Source organism: Ranitomeya variabilis, chromosome 5 (assembly GCF_051348905.1).
Source record: "Ranitomeya variabilis isolate aRanVar5 chromosome 5, aRanVar5.hap1, whole genome shotgun sequence".
NCBI classification, from domain to species: Eukaryota; Metazoa; Chordata; class Amphibia; order Anura; family Dendrobatidae; genus Ranitomeya; species Ranitomeya variabilis.
The window spans coordinates 250427965-250448832 of NC_135236.1; the positions used below are offsets into that span (position 1 = coordinate 250427965).

General features: G+C 42.3%; 1 protein-coding gene across 2 annotated transcripts in view; it reads left to right on the top strand.

Moving 5' to 3' along the window:
- Positions 1 to 739: 739 nt before the first annotated feature.
- Positions 740 to 20868, top strand: part of ARID3B (AT-rich interaction domain 3B) — a 59681-nt gene continuing 39552 nt past the window's right edge. Inside the window, exons 1-2 of one of the 2 annotated variants that reach the window (XM_077264025.1) lie at positions 740 to 925; positions 2119 to 2667. In XM_077264025.1, the coding sequence (XP_077120140.1) occupies positions 890 to 925; positions 2119 to 2667 (585 nt within the window). In that variant the 5' untranslated portion in view covers positions 740 to 889. The remainder of the gene's footprint in view (positions 926 to 2118; positions 2668 to 20868) is intronic. The other variant, XM_077264024.1, reaches the window with a different exon arrangement.

Consider the following 20868-nt stretch of genomic DNA (forward strand, 5'->3'; position numbering starts at 1 on the left):
TTACTATATGGGACCCATATTTTTTTTCCGTGAGTTTTAGTATATTACTGATTTTGATCATAGTGTGATCCAATTTTTTAAAATGAGAAGATGGAAAACAAACATGTCTCCATCTTCATTCTGTGAAAATCGTTCTGCACTCATCTGACTGCAGTCCACTGTTTTCCACGCACTCCTTGTTCTGTATGGGTGAGTAAAGTCCAAACATTAAATGCAAACAAGGCATGCTGCGATTTTTACCTCGGACAGACTCCGTCGGAGGACAAAGTTGGATATGTGCACAGCCCCATAGAATAACATTGGTCGGAGTGTAATGTGATGTTTTGTTGGATCGCACTGGGGCCGATACTATGATCGCCTACCCGAGCCTCCCTAGGAAGATTATATTAGGGAATTGCTATTTAAGCATACACTTGGATTAGTAGCTAAAAAGTGTGAGCGTGATCCAAACAGTTGCTCAGTGTGTTCTGTACAGTGGCTCTCCCTGGACTCGGGTGTACCAATATGGCCGCTAGACATACAAGTATGGCCATGAATTTGTGGAGAATAAGTATTTTCTCGACTTCTCGCAATAATCAGTTTTGTGGACACAGAGCGCCTAATCGGTAAATAAGACAAATGCGTCGGTTACGTCTCCAACAGCGCACACTATGGGGCCTATGTGGGTGGAGCAATATGGCCTCCACTACTCAGCCGCCATGCGCGTGGCAGTCAGAGGAACGTGCTGCCGTTTCGATGTGCGCGATGACGTCATTTGAATCGTTCGCAGTACGGGAGGGGCCTAGTGCAGCCTGGAGGTTGGAGTGAGACGGAAACGGAGGGGAAGCCGGGGCGGGCGGCTAAGTGGCTACAGGAGAGTGCGGTGCCGAAAGGCCTGCAGACTGACGGGATGGTGGAGAAGGCCGGCTGCGGGAGAGACTCTATGGTGAGCGGGAGCCCATGCATGCACCGTGGGTCGTACGGGGCTGGAAGTGGGGAGGGGTGAGGAGGGCGGGGGTCAGCGCACACAACACACCGCACCTTGGCGACACTCGCTGCCCGCACCGTGCACTGCTGCGCCCCAAGGTGTGCGGGAGCCGGCGGGGCTGGGCCCCTACGGGCTGTGCTGCGGGGCATCCGCTACGAAGGGCGGATATAGCCAGTGCTGCTGCCGTGGGAGCCGCCGTGTGCCCTCAGCCTGCTGGCCGCCCTCCGGTGCTGTGTGTGCAGGAAAGTTTCTCCCTGGCCCCAGCTGGCATATGTTCCCACATGTCCTGCCCGGCCAGGAGCCCTCAGAGCTGGGGCTGCAGTCAGTCCCCAGTAGGAAGCTCTGACACACCGCAGTGCCTGGAGGCTTCTGATGAGCTGGCCCATTCTCACTGTTTGGGCAATCAGAGTATCTGTGTGAAGGCTCGTTAACAATGGCCGACACCAGGCCATTGTCTGCCCAGAGTGTGATCTGTCATGTCACTGAGCCCACCAGTGAATGTCCTCATCGGCCGATTACAGGGCTTCTGATTTTCTTCTTTTTGTCGCTTTGCTTGTGTTTTTTTTTAAATTTTTTTAAATTAAATATTTTTGTAGTCTGGCTTCTCGATAGGCCAAGTGATCATACAAATGATCAAAAACACAATTATCGCCCCCTTTATTGCTGGCCTTGCATGTGTGGCCCGCTTGTCCTGTGCGCACACATCACATACACTTGCATACTAAGTTGTCATTAGCCGGGCACATAGTGAGAATCTGTTGCATCGCAGCTGGCACGTACTTCAGATCATCTCTAAATCCTGTGAATTCCTGTAGGATGAAAGCTACAATATGGCTGATTGTACATGTAATCAATGCAGAGACTGCATGCGAAGTGGAAGCTCCTGTTGTTGCAGTAGTGACGTCATCACGCCATGACCATTCATGGTTTATATAACATGATGGGTTTGCTGTGACTGTAGTGGGATGAAATCAGCATAAAGTGTATGTTCTTGCATCTTAACAATGTACAGGACACTGTTATTTCTCTAGTTCTGTTTTGTTTTGTAATAAATATGGCAATACTGATTCCAAGAATATAAACTAGTATTCCTATTATTGATTATCCTTTTTTCTTTTTTTTTTTTTTTTTAAATTCCTCTTTGATTGTAGCCCTCACTAATACCAAGTGGATTGAGCCCTGCCCTTACGGGTAGTTCACAGATGCACTCGAAACAGGGCATGAAATTGGAGGCTGTGATGGAGCAACTACAAAAGCAGCAACAGCAAGCTGCTCGTAGTATGCAGGAACGGGAGAGGCAAATAAGAGAAACACAAATGCTGTATGCCCAACAGCTGGCATCACAGCATGCAATGAAATCTACACCTGGTCCTGCCACTTTGTCAGCTGCTAAGGCCCGCCCGCCCATGGCACCTCCACAGGTTCCTAGTGATCCTGATGAAGATGAGGACATGGAAGATGATGAAGGTGATGAAAGAGACTCCTATGAGGAAGACAGTAATCCCAGGGAAGGTAAACCATCTATGTTGGCACAGAAGTATCTGCAGGCACAGAGGGAGCAGCAGGGAATAGTCACTCCTAATCCGCAAGGGAGCCTTGGTCAACGACATCTTGCTGTAAAAGAAGAACCCCAAGATGAAAATGTGAATCGTTCTCCCTCTAAACATCCAAAGCAAAATATAGAGGAGCATATTAAGCCGGTAAGAAAACAGTCCGTTGTATATATTCCATATGTCTGTAATATTTGTAGTAAAAGCAGGTCCAAGACAAAATGTCCTTAAAGCTGCACGCTATTCTCTTTATTTTTACCCTTTATCCAGACGTCACTTGTAAATACCCAAAGTCACAAGTACAAGCAACAAAACTGGAGAAATTGATCCTACATAGACAAGGGGGTAATAACCCTTAAAGCAGATTATATAAACTGAGGCTACATACAAAGATAACGTGAAAAAAATATTAAGTCAATAACCTCACATAGTAACAAGGACATACCTGCCCCAATATAAAATAACACAAAATTACAATAATACGACTGAAAGCTTCAAAGGGGAAGGAACCAGGCTGTACAATTACTGATGAACTCCAAATTAACTACGGTGAAGTAATACCATATTGCACTAATCACCAGATAGGTAAATAAGTAGTTAATATATGTAAGGCTATGTGCACACGTCGCGGATTGGGCTTAGGAATTTTTGGTGCGGATTCTGCATCTCTTGGCAGAAAACATAGGTGCGGACTTTGTGCAGATTTGCTGCATTTTTTACCCCTGCGGATTTCTACAATGGAATGGGTACAAAAACTCTGTAGATCCGCAAAAAAGTGACATGCTACTTTTAATCCGCAGCGTTTCCGCACCATTAGCACAGCATTTTTTTTTTACCATTGATTTACATTGTACTGTAAATCACTTGCGGATCTGCAGCGTTACTGCACCGCAAAAAACGCTGCGGATCCGCAGAAAATCCGCAACGTGTGCACATACCCTTAGTCACTGGACAGGCCATGATAAATTACTCAGCCAGTCCTTGTGGACTAGTCAATGAATTGCCAGTAAACATTCTCCTAAACATCAGGTATTAAAGTGCTTCCCATAGTGCAAAAAAGCTAATGCTTACCCATGTGGGGAGGGGGAAAACGTAGGCAGTTGTGCAAACCAAAAGAAAAAGCCCTGACGTGTGTTTCGCGTGGTGTTGCTTCCTCGGGGGGCTGAGAAATGCATTAATCAACCAGCAAAAATGTATGTAGCCCCATTACCGAGGGATTTTTCCACATGTGACCGTTACACTTTTCCACAGGATAAGTTATAACTGTCTCATCTCCGGAACCCCAGTAATAACTAGAATAATCTAGTCACAATGTCCCCATTCTGCCTCACTACATAACTCCTTGGTGGTCAAGTATGCTCTATGCCTATGGGGCTGAGGGAATTTATTGAGCACTGTGCTCCGCGGTCTCCTGTCAGTCATAGACTTTAAGTGGAGTAATACTGTGCGTGCTCCACTGCCTCTCTTTAGAAACCTTAATCTGGTTAGTGTGGTAGTCCTAGAATTAATACAGCATAAAGGGACTGCAGTGTTGTTGACCCAATGATGGAACATTTATCACTTCTCCAGTGGATAGGTGATAAGTCAAAAGGTGAAAAACCACTTTTATGGCTTAGTTTTTTTCTTTTTATCTCACTGTTTGTTTTTTCATCACTTATAATAACCACCACTCATTCGGATAGTGCCTCTCCTCTGATATGAATTTAATTATTTTTGCACTGAACCTTTCCTGCACATCCTTGCACCCATTTATGCTGATCTTTTGATTAGTGGTACTACTTGTGGGTATTAGCTTGGAATATAGGTTTTTGCCCAATAACATGCAGTGTTCTTGATCGCAAAGATCAATCTTTGGCTACAAGAGAGATGAGTGCTAAGGGGAGATCTCCCATTGATAATAGAAACAGTAAAACTTCCATTCACTGTTCTTCCATTTACTTGAGGTTCTTATTGTCCATGGGTCACATCTTAAATGAGATCCTCCAATAACTGTCTTGTCGGTGGTCCACATTTAGGCATAGTGCTGCTTTATGGCATCACTTCAGTGATATTCTAAAGAGTTGCTTAAGGGGTCCTCTTTATGCCTACTAGTTCTAACATTGTTTTATATTGTGCTACATTTAAAGCTGTTGTAAATGGAAGCTAGCAACCTTTAAGGTCTTCTCTGTCACGTGTAGTGAGTTTACAGCTTTCAATGACAACTATGAAGTACCAAGGCCTCTCAACTTGTTGTTGAGCAGTTTTATTTTAACTAAAATTTTATTGAAGGTCCGTGTGTTTCAATGACTTGTATTCACCCAATGCATATCACTAAAGCTATTTTGCAAATAACCTGGATTAGAAACCTGCTACTGTTTGTGTTTTGCAGCTCCAATGTAAACCTGTTTATCTTCATGTTTACAGACTCCAAACTACTCTTTTGTAGTCCCAGTCATAACTTCTATCCAACTGGCTACTCATCTGCATTATGGAGGCGATCAAAACATAAGTGATTAGTAGTTTGGCTATATAATATTATTAATTTATACAGCACCATTAATTCCATGGTGCTGTACATGAGAAAGGGGTTACATACAGGGTTATAAATATCGTTTACAGTGACAGACTGGTACAGAAGGGAGAGGACCCTGTCCTTGCGGACTTACATTCTATGGGATAGTGGGGAATATATAAAATATATTTATTTTAGAATAATACTGTCAGGAAAGGCTGTCCTTATAATGTGTATGGTGGCACTCTGTCCTGAATGGGGAGACGGATGACGATTGGGCATGTCCGACTTTATTTTCACAGCAAATGTGTCTGGCAGTTGCTTATTCCCCTCTCCCTATTGGGAACGCATGCAAGCTCTACCAAGCTGGGCGGAGAGTATCATGACATCTATTTAAAATATGGATTTTAATTTATTTGCATAAAATCTTATTGGATATAACATCATGACACGTAGAATTGTGTTTTTTAATCAACTCTACTTACAAATATATTTGTGTTGTAGTTTTTATTTTGTTGCATTGTAACATTGATAACAGTGGTATTTGTACCAGTATTGGTCAGCTGAGTTGTTTTACACATACTGTACCTTGCATGCATTTATCTACAGAAGATGACCCATTGTTGCGGACTTGTAATTCACACTGTCAGAATGCCTACAATGCAAGATCCAGTAGCCGTCTTTTATTAAATAAATGTCTCATTAATGTTAGTCTGTGAATAAAATGAGAAGTTCTACCGGCAGCACATATTACACATTTCTCTTCTGTGTCCGCAGTATATCTAAATTTATCTATAGTGTGATGGTGCCTATTAGCCACCACCATCACTCGCCACACCTCGACAGCCTCCCCCCTCAATGGCGGCATGAAGTCTCTCCTTTTTTTTTTTAAATCAGAAGGGGTTCTTCAACAGTTACAAAGTATCACCTATCAATAGATCCTCCGTTCTTGTAATCAATGGGGGTCCCAGCAGTAGAACCAACAGCAATCGGACACTTACCGCCTATCCCACAGATAGGTGACACGTTGTAAATGTGAGACACCCCCTATAAACTCTATGGCTGTGAGAAGGGGGCATGCAGCTGATACAACACCATTCACTGTGTGGTTACAGAAAGATCTGCTTCAATCTACTGCAGTCGAATTTCCCCTGAAGCTTTATAATGAACTGGCACTAGACCTATTGCGAAACTGTCATCTTCCTTAACAATGGAGACAAATGCTGTAAGGGAGTAGTTGGTTGCCCTAAAGGGTTTATGTTTAATATATCTAGCAGAGTGGTTATTAAATGTATAATATTTTTATAGTTCTATATGATATCCTGGAATACAACATTTTTTCCACCCAACAGTGACAGCCTCTTGAAATAGGAATCCTTTTAATGGTAAGCACTGCCATGTGGTAAAGGCTGATTCTTATGTAGTCATTGGGAGGGATCTCCTAATATTTGTCACCTCAAGGTGTGGTCTACTTGGGAGACAAATTATGAAGTTAAGGGACTTTTTAGATGTAGACAAGGCGGGTGAAATCTATATTACCTAAATGTTCATTAGTGCTGAGCTGCACCAGTTTATATTGGCCCTGATTAACCTATTTGAGTATTATTTATTTAGCACAGTTACTTTTACATGTCAGTGGTATTTTAAACCACTGTTGAAGATTTCTAAATTTTCTAATCTGGGTCCAGTGTCCCTCGTACTTTATCACCACAAGATCGGGGGGCCACAGATACTCTGGATCCCTTCTCTAGTTATCGATTATTTCCCATCCGTAAAGGGCATCCTTTGATCATAGATTATCATACATGACGTAGGAAACACTTCAGTATATGTGTATTTGAGAAAAGTTATACACAAGTCATGTGCAAGCCCTAAGTTCCTAATAAAGCTGTCATGTGACCATTTAAAGTAGCTCAATACGTGTCGTCCTTGGTCATTATTCCATTCCAAATACTTGCATTAATATGCTGTGTACCTAGTAAAATGGATTTCGCTCCATGTTTTCACTATACGCTTCCAGATAATGAAATTCTGTCGTGCCAATATCATGTATTTAACTGCGGAGGTCACTTCATGCTGTGCTCGGATTAATCATCATTGTAGCAACCGTGCAATGCAAACTGTTTTCTTTTCAGAGGGAATCTATTTTGAACAAATGGGTTATCCTTTGTGTGCTTTCTTTATTGAGGAAAAATGGTAAATGAGGGGTTAAGTTTTGGTATTTATTATCGACTCCTCCTTCATTACAAGCTGCCACATGTTGGGTATGCAACCCCTAGACACTTTTTAAATGGATTGAGAGACCAGTTTAGCCTGACCAACTGGCCACAGCAGCGCGCAATTCTCCATGCTTTCATACAATCTGGTTTATCTTCTTATTTCAAAACAATCTCTTCTGACCTCCCAGAAGATTGCTGCTTGGTCAGATCTCGCAAAATAGACTGACAACATGTGTGTGTTTCAATTCAGCATTCTCTTTTTTTTTTTTCTTTTTTTTTTATAAATCTTTCAAGCTATATGGCAGCCGACAGGCAACTTGGCATAGTAACTTTCACATTTTCCACTTTTGTAGAACATCAGAATTTTGTAATTTAAAATGATTCTGTACAAGTTAAAAAATGTACCGTAACTCTTTTTGACCTTTTATTCCGCTGGAAGATGAAAATTACATTGATACTTTAAACATTGTCTGATACTTTAACACAATAATATTTAGGTTATATTCACAGTCAGTGCATTTGCAGCGTTTTTTTTTTCTGCAGCCATAACCTTCCCTCCTGGTAGTAAAAATGTTGTCTGTAAAACTACATGCTGCAGTGTTTTTATGGTGTGGATTGTGTGATATGTCTGCAGTACTTTTTTGATAGTTAGTTTTATTCACCACAAAACACAGCAATTACATTTTTGCCATGTTTTTGAATTTTTTAATTGCTGCTTAATTGCAGTAGTCAAATTCTGGAAAAAAAAAACTCGTGGGCATGAGATTTCTGAAATCTCACATCTTTTGCTGATACTGTAAAATGCAGCCTCTTTTCTGCAGAAAAAAATGCAGCAAAAAAAAAAAAACATTCTGCAAGAAACTTCATGTATGCACGTAACCTTATATGGTTTCCACCTTTAGGAATCTCTCTTTTCCTTCCATCTTTTCAGTGCCATTGAAAGGTATCAACCACTGAGGACTCTCAATTCTAAATATTTTTCTTTTCCTTCCACACATGTATGAAAATACTGGAGATAAATGTAAAAATTTTAGGTTAAATATTTTAGGTTGTGTTGGTCTTGCTCTATTCACACTACAGTTGCGCTTTGCTGGATCTTTTTTTATCACAGATACCATTGGTAGCAGAATACCCCATTTTGGGGTCATTTGGGTTTTGGCATAGTTTTTCACCATTGTAGTAGAGAATAGGTGGAGAGAATGTAAAAACACACACTTTTTTTTTTTTTTTTTTTTTTTTTTTTCTTAAATGAAACATGGTTTCTGTTAGTCATAAAACCTTATACAGAAGTCCTTAACACTATTACGGTTTTGTCTGGTTTCACACATCTGTGTTTTGCGGTTGTCTGAGTATATATGTATAGATGCCTTTTGAGGTCTGGGGACCCTTGGCCAGGACTTGCATCCAGAACATGAAGCATGGATGTTTGAATTCTGCCATTTAGTGATAACAAGAATAAACGGTGTCATGCTAGAAAGGTGACATTGCTTATAGTATCCAGCCTGCAGAAGATTTCAGCAGATGTTGTCTGTGTTAATTACCTATGGAATGGGTCGTCATAAGCTCTTAGCTGGCTCTACCTTCTAATTTCCAGGCTTTTGGCCAAATATAGTTTATGACTAGTGCATTTGCTCCTTGATTCCCAGGGGGTGGGGGTGCAGCTGCTGAACCACTTGGGACTTTCTGTTTGAGGTATGAAGATGTTAGTAATTTACAAGGCATTGTGTCTGGGAGGAGGGGAGATGATTGTAGGACAAGTGAAGGGACAACAGGGATGGCTTGACCTCTGATCTCTGACAAGGGTGGATGTTGCTCATCAAAAGGCTGATTAGCTGCCGTCATTATGTATAGTGGCTGGTGCATGTAAGCCAATGTACTGCCTGTTAAAGCCCAACATTTAGGTCAATGAAACACATGAGAATAAAAAAAATCTTGAGTCTGTTAATGTGATCTTTACACATAATTAGAATGCACTACCCAGGACAATTAATCCCACAGTTTTACGTGTGCCGTGTATCAGAGATGCTAATGCTCAATTGGACTAATAGGTGGGGACAAATCGTCATGGAAAATGACGATCAGAAGTCCCCAAATAGTGAAAAAATGTAAAATATTTTGGTGAAGAGATCAGTAACATTTTCATTGTTTGCTACATTGCTTTTCTCCAGGTGAGTGAATGATGAAAGAATAGACATGCTACAGATTTCAAATTCAGCCAGAAGCCAGCCCCCCCATCCCCCCCCCCCCCCCCCCCCAAAAAAAAAAAAAAAAAATCATGTGCATGAGATTTTGAAAAATCTCATAACTTTTGCTGGTATTGTAAAAAGTAGCTTTCAATTTGCCTAAAGCAAAAGCAGGAACAAACGCAACATGTGAATATAGCAACATGTGAATATAGCCTAACAGCATGTAGCAGAACCTAGGTGGAAACCCTAAATTTTCCTCCAAAAACTTAATGTCTGCTGAGAAAACTCTGCAGAAGGACTCCCTTTGCACATATCTAAAGGCATTTTATAGAAATTCTGATTTTTTTTTATTTTATTTTTTACCATGCAAGAAAAACAACCTTTCATCAGTGTGCTAGACCAGATTTTCATCCATCTTTGTGTATATTTTAAACAGTGTGGTATCTGTTTTTTTTTTTTTTGTATCCCCCCCAAAAAAATTCCATGCTTCCCCCTACTTATTGAAAAGTAAAAAAAACAGACTGCTCTTGTATGACAAATAGCATCCGTGCTCGGCTTGTTTTATTTTCACAGACCAATTGCTTTAAATGAGTTAGGGTACCGTCACACAGTGCCATTTTGATCGCTACGACGGCACGATCCGTGACGTCGCAGCGATCGTATGAGTATCGCTCCAGCGTCGTAGACTGCGGTCACACGGTGCAATCACGGCGCTGGAGCGATGCCGAAGTCCCCGGGTAACCAGGGTAAACATCGGGTTACTAAGCGCAGGGCCGCGCTTAGTAACCCGATGTTTACCCTGGTTACCAGCGTAAACGTAAAAAAAACAAACAGTACATACTTACATTCCGGTGTCTGTCCTCCGGCGTCTCAGCTTCTCTGCACTGTGTAAGCACAGCGGCCGGAAAGCACAGCGGTGACGTCAGACGTCACCGCTGTGCTCGCTTTCTGGCTGGCCGGCGCTCACAGTGCAGAGAAGCTGAGACGCCGGAGGACAGACACCGGAATGTAAGTATGTACTGTTTGTTTTTTTTACGTTTACGCTGGTAACCAGGGTAAACATCGGGTTACTAAGCGCGGCCCTGCGCTTAGTTACCCGATGTTTACCCTGGTTACAAGCGAACACATCGCTGGATCGCTGTCACACACAACGATCCAGCGATGTCAGCGGGTGATCAAGCGACGAAAGAAAGTTCCATACGATCTGCTACGACATACGATTCTCAGCAGGGTCCCTGATCGCTGCTGCGTGTCAGACACTGCGATATCGTATGGATATCGCTGGAACGTCACGAATCGTACCGTCGTAGCGATCAAAGTGTGACTGTGTGACGGTACCCTTAGTTTGATCTGCGACTCAGATCAAAAATGGACATTTCTTCTTCTTTTTTTTTTTTTTTTATTTCTTTTTGTGGACTTTCTGCAAAAAACAGCCCTATAAAATTTAATGGGCATGTGTTTGATATATGAAAAAAATGAAGCCTGGACAACAGGGACTTGCCTTTCTTTTGGACCTTGGCCCCAAGTTGCAGAGAACACAGAAGCTTGCTCAGTGATTTAAAAAATACTTTTTTTTTTTTTTTGTGTCCTTTTTTTAAAAAGTTTTTTAATCGCTTCTTGATAGATTTTTTTTTTTTTTCATGAGTTTTTATGATGTCTTATTCTAAATGTCCTTTTCCGGATGTTTTTTTTTTTTTTTTTTTTTTTAACCATTCAATAATGAGGTCACCGACGCTAGCGTTGTCTCCGCCGCACAACGGGGGCAGCGGATGCATTTTTCCAGCGCATCCGCTGCCCCATTGTGAGGTGCGGGGAGGTAGCGGCGGAGTTCCGGCCGCGCATGCGCGGTCGGAAAAAGCGGACCGTCGGGAGCAAAAAACGTTACATGTAATGTTTTTTTTGCTCCCGGCGGACCGCCACAACACGGCGCAACCGTCTCACGACGGTTGCGACCTGTGGCAATCCATCGCAATGCGTCGCTAATGTTAGTCAATGGAGAAAAAACGCATCCTGCAAGCACTTTTGCAGGATGCGTTTTTTTCTGCAAAACGACGCATTGTGACGGATTGCAGTTAACGCTAGTGTGAAAGTAGCCTAACACTGCCCGCATGTAAAGCTGCATTGGTGTCCCGGAGGTGTAGGGCGGCTAACCCTGAGGAAAATCTGCAGGCAAGGAGCGATCCCTGCAGCTTGGCAGCGAAGCGGAGGTGCAGGGATCCGATGCCGTCCTGCTTCCTTCCCGACGCTTCCTGACGTCATCATTCAGAGCGGCTGTTTCAGAAAGAAAGCTGCCTGCGATTAAAATGCTGCTGTGATGTGCTGCGGCTCCGGGGAACATGCGGATCAGTGAGTGTTGCTGTGTCTGTTTTTTTGTCTGCCTGCTTGAATGTGTGTGTGTTGATGTGGGTGATGGCGAGACCAGTGATGGAATGGTGGGGGAGAAGGCAATGTTGGTGGTGGTGGAAAGGATGGTGAGGGAAGAGGCAATGATGGGGGTGGTGGAAAGGACAATGGTGGTTGTGAGTGAGGAGGCAATGATGGAGGTGGAGTTATGGGCAATGATGGGGGTGGTGGGGAAGAAAGCAATGATGGAGGTGGTGGAAAGGAAAATTATGGTAGTGATGGAAAGGACAATAGTGGTGAGGGAGGAGGCAATGATGGAGGTAGTGCAATGGGTAATGATAGGGGTGGTGGGTGAGAAGGCAGTGATGGGGGTGGGGGAGAGGACAATGATGGAGGGGAGCTGCGTTATACTTTGAGGGGGCTACATTATATTCTCTAGAGGGGGCTCCAATATTTTCTGTGTGGGGCCTCATTATTCCTACATTATATTCTGGGGGCTACATCATACTATATGAGGGGGGCTGCATTATGCCCTGAGGGGACTACAGTATATTCTATGGGGGGCTGCATTATACCTTATGAGGGGTTTCATTATACTCTGAGGGGGCTACATTATATTGTGTGGAGGGGCTGCATTATACCATATGAGGTGGGCTGCATTATATTCTATGGGGGGGCTGCTTTATACCTTATGAGGGGTTGCATTATGTTTTGTGGGGTGCTGCATTATACCCTATGAGGGGGCAGCACTGTATTCTATGACGGGGTGCTGCATTGTACCCTATGAGGAGGGCCGCACTGTATTCTATGAGGGGGGGTTGCACTATATTCTATGAGGGCGGGCTGCACTATATTCTATGAGGGCGGGCTGCACTATATTCTATGAGGGCGGGCTGCACTATATTCTATGAGGGCGGGCTGCACTATATTCTATGAGGGCGGGCTGCACTATATTCTATGAGGGCGGGCTGCACTATATTCTATGAGGGCGGGCTGCACTATATTCTATGAGGGCGGGCTGCACTATATTCTATGAGGGCGGGCTGCACTATATTCTATGAGGGCGGGCTGCCCCAACTCCTGCTACATAATTAAGACATGTACTACCTTATACCCTGATATTAGCGTTTTAATACACAATTGGTGGTCTTGTATTTATTTCTTTGTAGCTGCATAGTGGGCCCCAAGAATGATTTTCTCTGGTGGGCTCAAGGTGCTCCAGTCTGACGCTGTGTAGGTTTCCTCCAGTTGACTCCACACTCCCAAGACTTGCTGATGGGTCATTCCATGGTAGCTTACGTTACAGCACAATATAGTAACTTACGTTACAAAGATGATGGTAAGTTACCTTACAATAAGTTTAATCCATTTGATGGTAACTTACTGTAACATAAGTTACCATCAGCTTAGTAACGAAAGTTATCTATATTTCTTGTAATAAAAACTGTTAGTTTTAACTTGAGAGGTTAAAATACATTTTTTAAAGTTGCTGGAACTATGGTGTTTTAATACAATAAAAATATTGCTTCACCCATTAACCAGAACAGAAAATTTGGCAGACTCATGAAGGACAATTGCCTTTCCTTTTTTTGTAATGTAAGTTACCAAGTAATAACACTGTATTTTGTATTTAATTTTATTGTTGAAAAATCAAACTGTGTTGAAATCTATTGAGAATAGTTTAATATACATTCACTCCTTTTTGTGCCTGCCTTCAAAGATCAATCTGTAGCCAGTTTTCGGCTTGTGAATGTAACGTAAGTTACCATGGAATGACTGATGGTGAATTTAGATTGTGAGCCCCAATGAGGACAGTGAAAATGATGTCTATAAAGTACTATACAATTAATAGTGCTATATAAGTGAGTTAAAAGGTCATAAGACTGGACAGTTGGAATACAACCGCCTGAAAAAATGTGCACATACCTGAAGCCTTCTTTTTATATTTCCAATTTCCTTTTAATCAACTTTTGACTTAGACTCAAGTTCATCAAAAACTGCTATGAAAACTGCATTAGTGATTCTAGCCTAAGGCTATGTGCACACGTTGCGGATTAGGCTTAGGAATTTCTGGTGCGGATTCTGCCTCTCCTGGCAGAAAACGCACCTGCGTTTTTTTGTGCGGTTCCGCAGCGTTTTTTTGTTCGTTTTTGCTGCGGTTTTCTATAATGGAGTGGGTACAAAAACGCTGCAGATTCACAAAAAAGAAGTGACATGCTACTTCTTTTAAACCGCAGCGGATTTTCCGCAAAGTGTGCACAGCATTTTTGTTTTTCTCATTGATTTACATTGTACTGTAAATCAATTGCGGATCTGCAGCTTTTCTGCACCTCAAAAAACGCTGCGGATCCACAGCAAATCCGCAATGTGTGCACATACCCTTAGAGTATCTTCAGAGTTTTTCATGGCAGTGCAGTCAAAAACATTATTGAACTGTGCCTAGTTTGCAGCATTTCCATCAGGAGTAGACTTTAACCCCTTAAGCCCCGAGGGTGGTTTGCACGTTAATGACCGGGCCAATTTTTACAATTCTGACCACTGTCCCTTTATGAGGCTATAACTCTGGAACGCTTTGACGGATCTTGGCGATTCTGACACTGTTTTCTCGTGACATATTGTACTTCATGTTAGTGGTAAAATTTATTCGATATAACTTGCGTTTATTTGTGAAAAAAATGGAAATTTGGCGAAAATTTTGAAATTTTGCAATTTTCCAACTTTGAATTTTTATGCCCTTAAATCACAGACATATGTCACGCAAAATACTTAATAAGTAACATTTCCCACATGTCTACTTTACATCAGTACAATTTTGGAACCAAAATTTTTTTTTTGTGACGGAGTTATAAGGGTTAAAAGTTGACCAACAATTTCTCATTTTTACAACACCATTTTTTTTTAGGGACCACATCTCATTTGAAGTCATTTTGAGGGGTCTATATGATAGAAAATACCCAAGTGTGACACCATTCTAAAAACTGCACCCCTCAAGGTGCTCAAAACCACATTCAAGAAGTTTATTAACCCTTCAGGTGTTTCACAGGAATTTTTGGAATGTTTAAATAAAAATGAACATTTAACTTTTTTTCACACAAAATTTATTTCAGCTCCAATTTGTTTTATTTTACCAAGGGTAACAGGAGAAAATGGACCCCCAAAGTTGTTGTACAATTTGTCCTGAGTACGCTGATACCCCATATGTGGGGGTAAACCACTGTTTGGGCGGATGGCAGAGCTAGGAAGGAAAGGAGCGCCATTTGACTTTTCAATGCAAAATTGACTGGAATTGAGATGGGACGCCATGTTGCGTTTGGAGAGCCCCTGATGTGCCTAAACACTGAAACCCCCTACAAGTGACACCATTTTGGAAAGTAGACCCCCTAAGGAACTTATCTTGATGTGTGGTGAGCACTTTGACCCACCAAGTGCTTCACAGAAGTTTATAATGCAGAGCCGTAAAAATAAAAAATCATATTTTTTCACAAAAATGATCTTTTTGCCCCCAATTTTTTATTTTCCCAAGGGTAAGAGAAGAAATTGGACCCCAAAAAATGTTGTGCAATTTGTCCTCAGTACGCTGATACCCCATATGTGGGTGTAAACCATTGTTTGGGCGCATGGCAGAGCTTGGAAGGGAAGGAGCGCCATTTGACTTTTCAATGCAAAATTGACTGGAATTGAGATGGGACGCCATGTTGCGTTTGGAGAGCCCCTGATGTGCCTAAACATTGAAACCCCCCACAAGTGACACCATTTTGGAAAGTAGACCCCCTAAGGAACTTATCTAGATGTGTTTTGAGAGCTTTGAACCCCCAAGTGTTTCACTACAGATTATAACGCAGTCGTGAAAATAATTTTTTTTTTCTTTCTCAAAAATGATTTTTTAGCCCCCAGCTTTGTATTTTTACAAGGGTAACAGAATAAATTGGACCCAAAATTTGTTTTCCAATTTGTCCTGAGTACGCTAATACACCATATGTGGGGGGGAACCACTGTTTGGGTGCATGACAGAGCTCGGAAGGGAAGGAGCGCCATTTGGAATGCAGACTTAAATGGATTGGTCAGCAGCCGTCACGTTGCATTTGCAGAGCCCCTGATGTACCCAAACAGTACAAACCCCCCACAAGTGACCCCATATTGGAAACTAGACCTCCCAAGGAACTTATCTAGATGTGTTGTGAGAACTTTGAACCCCCAAGTGTTTCACTACAGTTTATAACGCAGAGCCGTGAAAATAAAACATCTTTTTTTTTCCCACAAAAATGATTTTTAGCCCCCCCAAATTTTTATTTTCCTAAGGATAACAAGAGAACTTGGACCCCAGAAGTTGTTGTTCAATTTGTCCCGAGTACGCTGATAACACATATGTTGGGGTAAACCCCTTTTTGGGCGCACGGGAGAGCTCAGAAGGGAAGGAGCACTGTTTTACTTTTTCAACGCAGAATTGGCTGGAATTGAGATTGGACGCCATGTCGCGCTTGGAGAGCCCCTGATGTGCCTGGACAGTGGAAACTCCCCAATTCTACCTGAAACCCTAACCCAAACACACCCCTAACCCTAATCCCAACGGTAACCCTAACCACACCCCTAGCCCTGACACACCCATAATTCTAATCCCAACCCTAATCCAAACCGTAAATGTAATCCAAACCCTAACCCTAACTTTAGCCCCAACCCTAACTTTAGCCCCAACCCTAACTTTAGCCCCAACCCTAACTTTAGCCCCAACCCTAACTTTAGCCCCAACCCTAACTTTAGCCCCAACCCTAACTTTAGCCCCAACCCTAACTTTAGCCCCAACCCTAACTTTAGCCGCAACCCTAGCCCTAACCCTACCCCTAACCCTAAACGTGACTGAAATACGTGGCACTGAAATACGTGGCACTGAAATACGTGATACGTGGCACTTAAATACGTGGCACTGAAACACGTGGCACTGAAATACGTGATACGTGGCACTGAAATACGTGGCACTGAAATACGTGATACGTGGCACTGAAATACGTGGCACTGAAATACGTGGCCCTTAAATACGTGGCCCTTAAATACGTGGCACTATGACTGTCAGAAAATGTTCATTAAACGGTTAGGGGTGAGGTTAGGGGTAGAGTTAGGGTTAGGATCCCTTTATCACCTTGATGGTGGTGGGTGGCTTTTCAGTGTGTTTTCTGTTTTTTTTCGATAAAAACGCATGCGTTTTTAACGCAAACAAACGCATGTGCTTAAAAACGCAAGAAAATACTGCAGGTTGTATTTCTGAAAATGAACGCATGCAGAAAAAAAACGCATGCGTTTGAAAACGCGACCAAACGCGTACAAAAAAACGCATGCGTTTTCAATGTTAAATATAAGGAAAAAACGCATGCGTTTTTTTGTGCAAAAAATGCTGCAGACAAAAACGCAAGTGTGAAACCAGCGACGCTTTTTATAGCAAAAAAGTTTTTGCGTCTCCACATTTTGAGACCTATAATTTTTCCACATTTTGCTCCACAGAGTCATGTGAGGTCTTGTTTTTTGCGGGACGAGTTGACGTTTTTATTGGTAACATTTTCGGACACGTGACCATTTTTGATCGCTTTTTATTCTGATTTTTGTGAGGCAGAATGACGAAAAACCTGCTATTCATGAATTTCTTTTGGGAGAGGCGTTTATACCGTTCCGCGTTTGGTAAAATTGATAAAGCAGTTTTATTCGACGGGTCAGTACGATTACAGCGATATCTCATTTATATCATTTTTTTATGTTTTGGCGCTTTTATACGATAAAAACTATTTTATAGAAAAAATAATTATTTTGGTATCGCTTTATTCTCAGGACTATAACTTTTTATTTTTTTGCTGATGATGCTGTATGGCGGCTTGTTTTTTGCGGGACAAGATGACGTTTTCAGCGGTACCATGGATATTTATATCAGTCTTTTTGATCGCGTGTTATTCCACTTTTTGTTCGGCGGTATGGTAATAAAGCGTTGTTTTTTGCCTCGTTTTTTTTTTGTTTTCCTTACGGTGTTTACTGAAGGGGTTAACTAGTGGGGCAGTTTTATAGGTTGGGTCGTTACGGACGCGGCGATACTAAATATGTGTACTTTTATTGTTTTGTTTTTTTTATTTAGATAAAGAAATGTATTTATGGGAATAATATTTTTTTTTATTATTATTTATTTAGGAATTTTTTTCTTTTTTTTTTTTACACATGTGGAAAAATTTTTTTTTTACTTTGTCCCAGGGGGGGACATCACAGATCGATGATCTGATAGTGTGCACAGCACTCTGTCAGATCACCGATCTCACTGACAGGGCTGCAGGCTTACCAGCGTCTGCTCTGAGCAGGCACTTGGTAAGCCACCTCCTTCCCTGCAGGACCCGGATGCCGCGGCCATCTTGGATCCGGGACCTGCAGCCAGGAAGGAGGTAGGAGACCCTCGCAGCAACGCGATCACATCGCGTTGCTCCGGGGGTCTCAGGGAAGCCAGCAGGGAGCCCCCTCCCTGCGCGATGCTTCCCTATACCGCCGGTACACTGCGATCATGTTTGATCGCGGTGTGCCGGGGGTTAATGTGCCGGGGGCGGTCCATGACCGCTCCTGGCACATAGTGCCGGATGTCAGCTGCGATAGGCAGCTGACACCCGGCCGCGCTCCCCCCGTGAGCGCGGCCGATCGCGTATGACGTACTATCCCGTCACCGGGAATTAAGTCCCAGGTCACCTTGACGGGATAGTACGTCTCACGGGATTAAGGGGTTAAAGGAATTACTTACACCTCCATTGGTTGTGTTTGCCTGAAAATGATGCATGACAGAACACATGTTGACTGTCGGTACCATTAGGGTATGTGTCCACTTTCAGGAAACGCTGCGTGTTTGACGCTGTGCAGAGCCGCAGCGTCCAGATGTTACCGCATAGTGGAGGGGATTTTATGAAATCCCGTCTCCACTATTCGTGGTAACACGCACTCGGCGGCCCTGCGATTCCAGACATGCAGCGCGTCTTTTAAGATCACAGCATGTCCGTTTACCTTGTGGCGCCGCTGCGCCGCCGCAAGGTAAATCACAGGGCCCTATGTGTGGGGTGCGATGATGCCGGATGTGTGCAATGAACACATCCGGCATCATCGCGTCACAGAAGGGGGCGGAGCGGGTTTGCCGCTCCATCCAAACTGCCGGCCATCCTGAAAGTGGACACATACCACCCTTACAGTCCATGGCCCTGTTGCACATATGCCCAAATCCCGTCTTGTGGTGGGTTTAAACATTAGCCGTGACGGGGCCAATGAACGTAGGATAAAGCGCAATGTGAAAGCACCTTCAGAAGCTTACCTAGACTGTTTATAAATGTATCCAACGCTGAGAAGTGTTAAGCCGCATTCAGACATGGTGCACATGTACAGTACAATGACTAGATAGAGATTTTTAAATGGTCACAAAATAGCATGTCCTTTTATTTGGTGGATTTGAGCCATGGAGTAAAATTTTGGCATGTGCATATAACTGGCAGTTTTCCCATTTTTTTTTTAGCATTTCATTATTGTTTATTATACAATGATTAAAGACTATGTCCTGCCCGACAGACAGCATGTCACCAAGAACGGGATTATGGGTGTCTCTCATTACAGTAAGCTGATGGGCCACGTTAACGTGCCAATAATTGGGAAAAGAACTTCTATAAGATGGCCTTCTAAACAGGCTGGCAAACGCCCAACAAATGAGCAAAATTCTACTTTGTCAGATGCAATGATTTTTAAGCTGATGTAAAAATATTCTGAAGCCTATCGTCCTGTGTAAACAGGTGATGCACTGTTGACAGCATGATATTTTGTGGCACAGCGATTGTAAACAACCACTGATCTTCAGTCGTTTAATGACCTAAATCGTGGCTTGTAGACCTGCCATTACACTGTGTATGGATTGTTTGTATTCTGTAATCATGGAGACTCATGATTTGAAAGTAATGCATAATTTTTATTTTGGTACATTTCTTTGGTCGATTGAAGCTCGTCCTGCACTGTTATTTTGATAACACTGTTTTGCAGCCAAATTGGTTCAGAGATTAAGAGAGTTAAACTCAACTAATCTTGTGGTGCTGAAAACGAATAAAATGCTTTAAATTTGCTGGTTGGCTCTAATTTTCAAGATCCAGAGCAGGTTGTAATTACTTATCACATCTTTCATGCAGGCTTAGAAAATTTGCATCTTAATTATTTCATCATCATCATCATCATCATCATCATCATCATCATTGCATTGTTAGTAGCTAGTGTATTACATCATCTATTTATCTACTAGCCTTCAGTACTCTAACATCAAAAAACACCAACTCCGCTCCGATGATCTAACCCTAATTACAATGGCATCACCTACTATTATGAGGGTATGTGCACACGTCAGGATTTCTTCAGGATTTTTTGCGTTTTTTTTGCGGATTTCCCTGATAAAAACGCTATAATTCTGCATAAAAAAACGCATACATTATGCATCCTATCATTTAGAATGCATTCCGCATTTTTTGTGCAAATGTTGCGTTTTTTTTCCGCAAAAAAAAAAAAAACGCATTCCGGAAAAAGAAGCAACATGTTCATTATTTTTGCAGATTTGTTGCAGATTTCCCATGAAATTGGAGTGTCAGGAGAAAAACGCAAAAATTCCGCAAAAAAAAAAAAAACGCGCAAAAAAAAACGCATGCAGATTTCTGGCAGAAATGTCCGGATTTTGTCAGGAAAATTTCTGCAAGAAATCCTGACGTGTGCACATACCCTAAATGTTCTGTGTGTAAGGTATGCAGTTTGAGGATTTCTTGTCTTAGGTTCTTAGCATATTTACATGTTTCTATGTTTTTTCAGATATGCCTTGTTCTTGCATTAACAAAGCAGATAGTTTTTGCTACATAGTGTATCTGGAGAAGTCACTTTTGCGTCACAAAAGGCAAAACTTGACTACCATGAGAAGGAAAGCTTACAACCTGTATTTTGGTTGCAGAATAGGAAACAGGACAAGAGTTGGGCTCCACACATATGCTGCAATAGATGTGCATCACATCTTACCCAGTGGTTACATGGGAAGAAGCAATCTTTTACCTTTTGCAGTCGCAATGATCTGGAGCGAACCAACTGATAACAC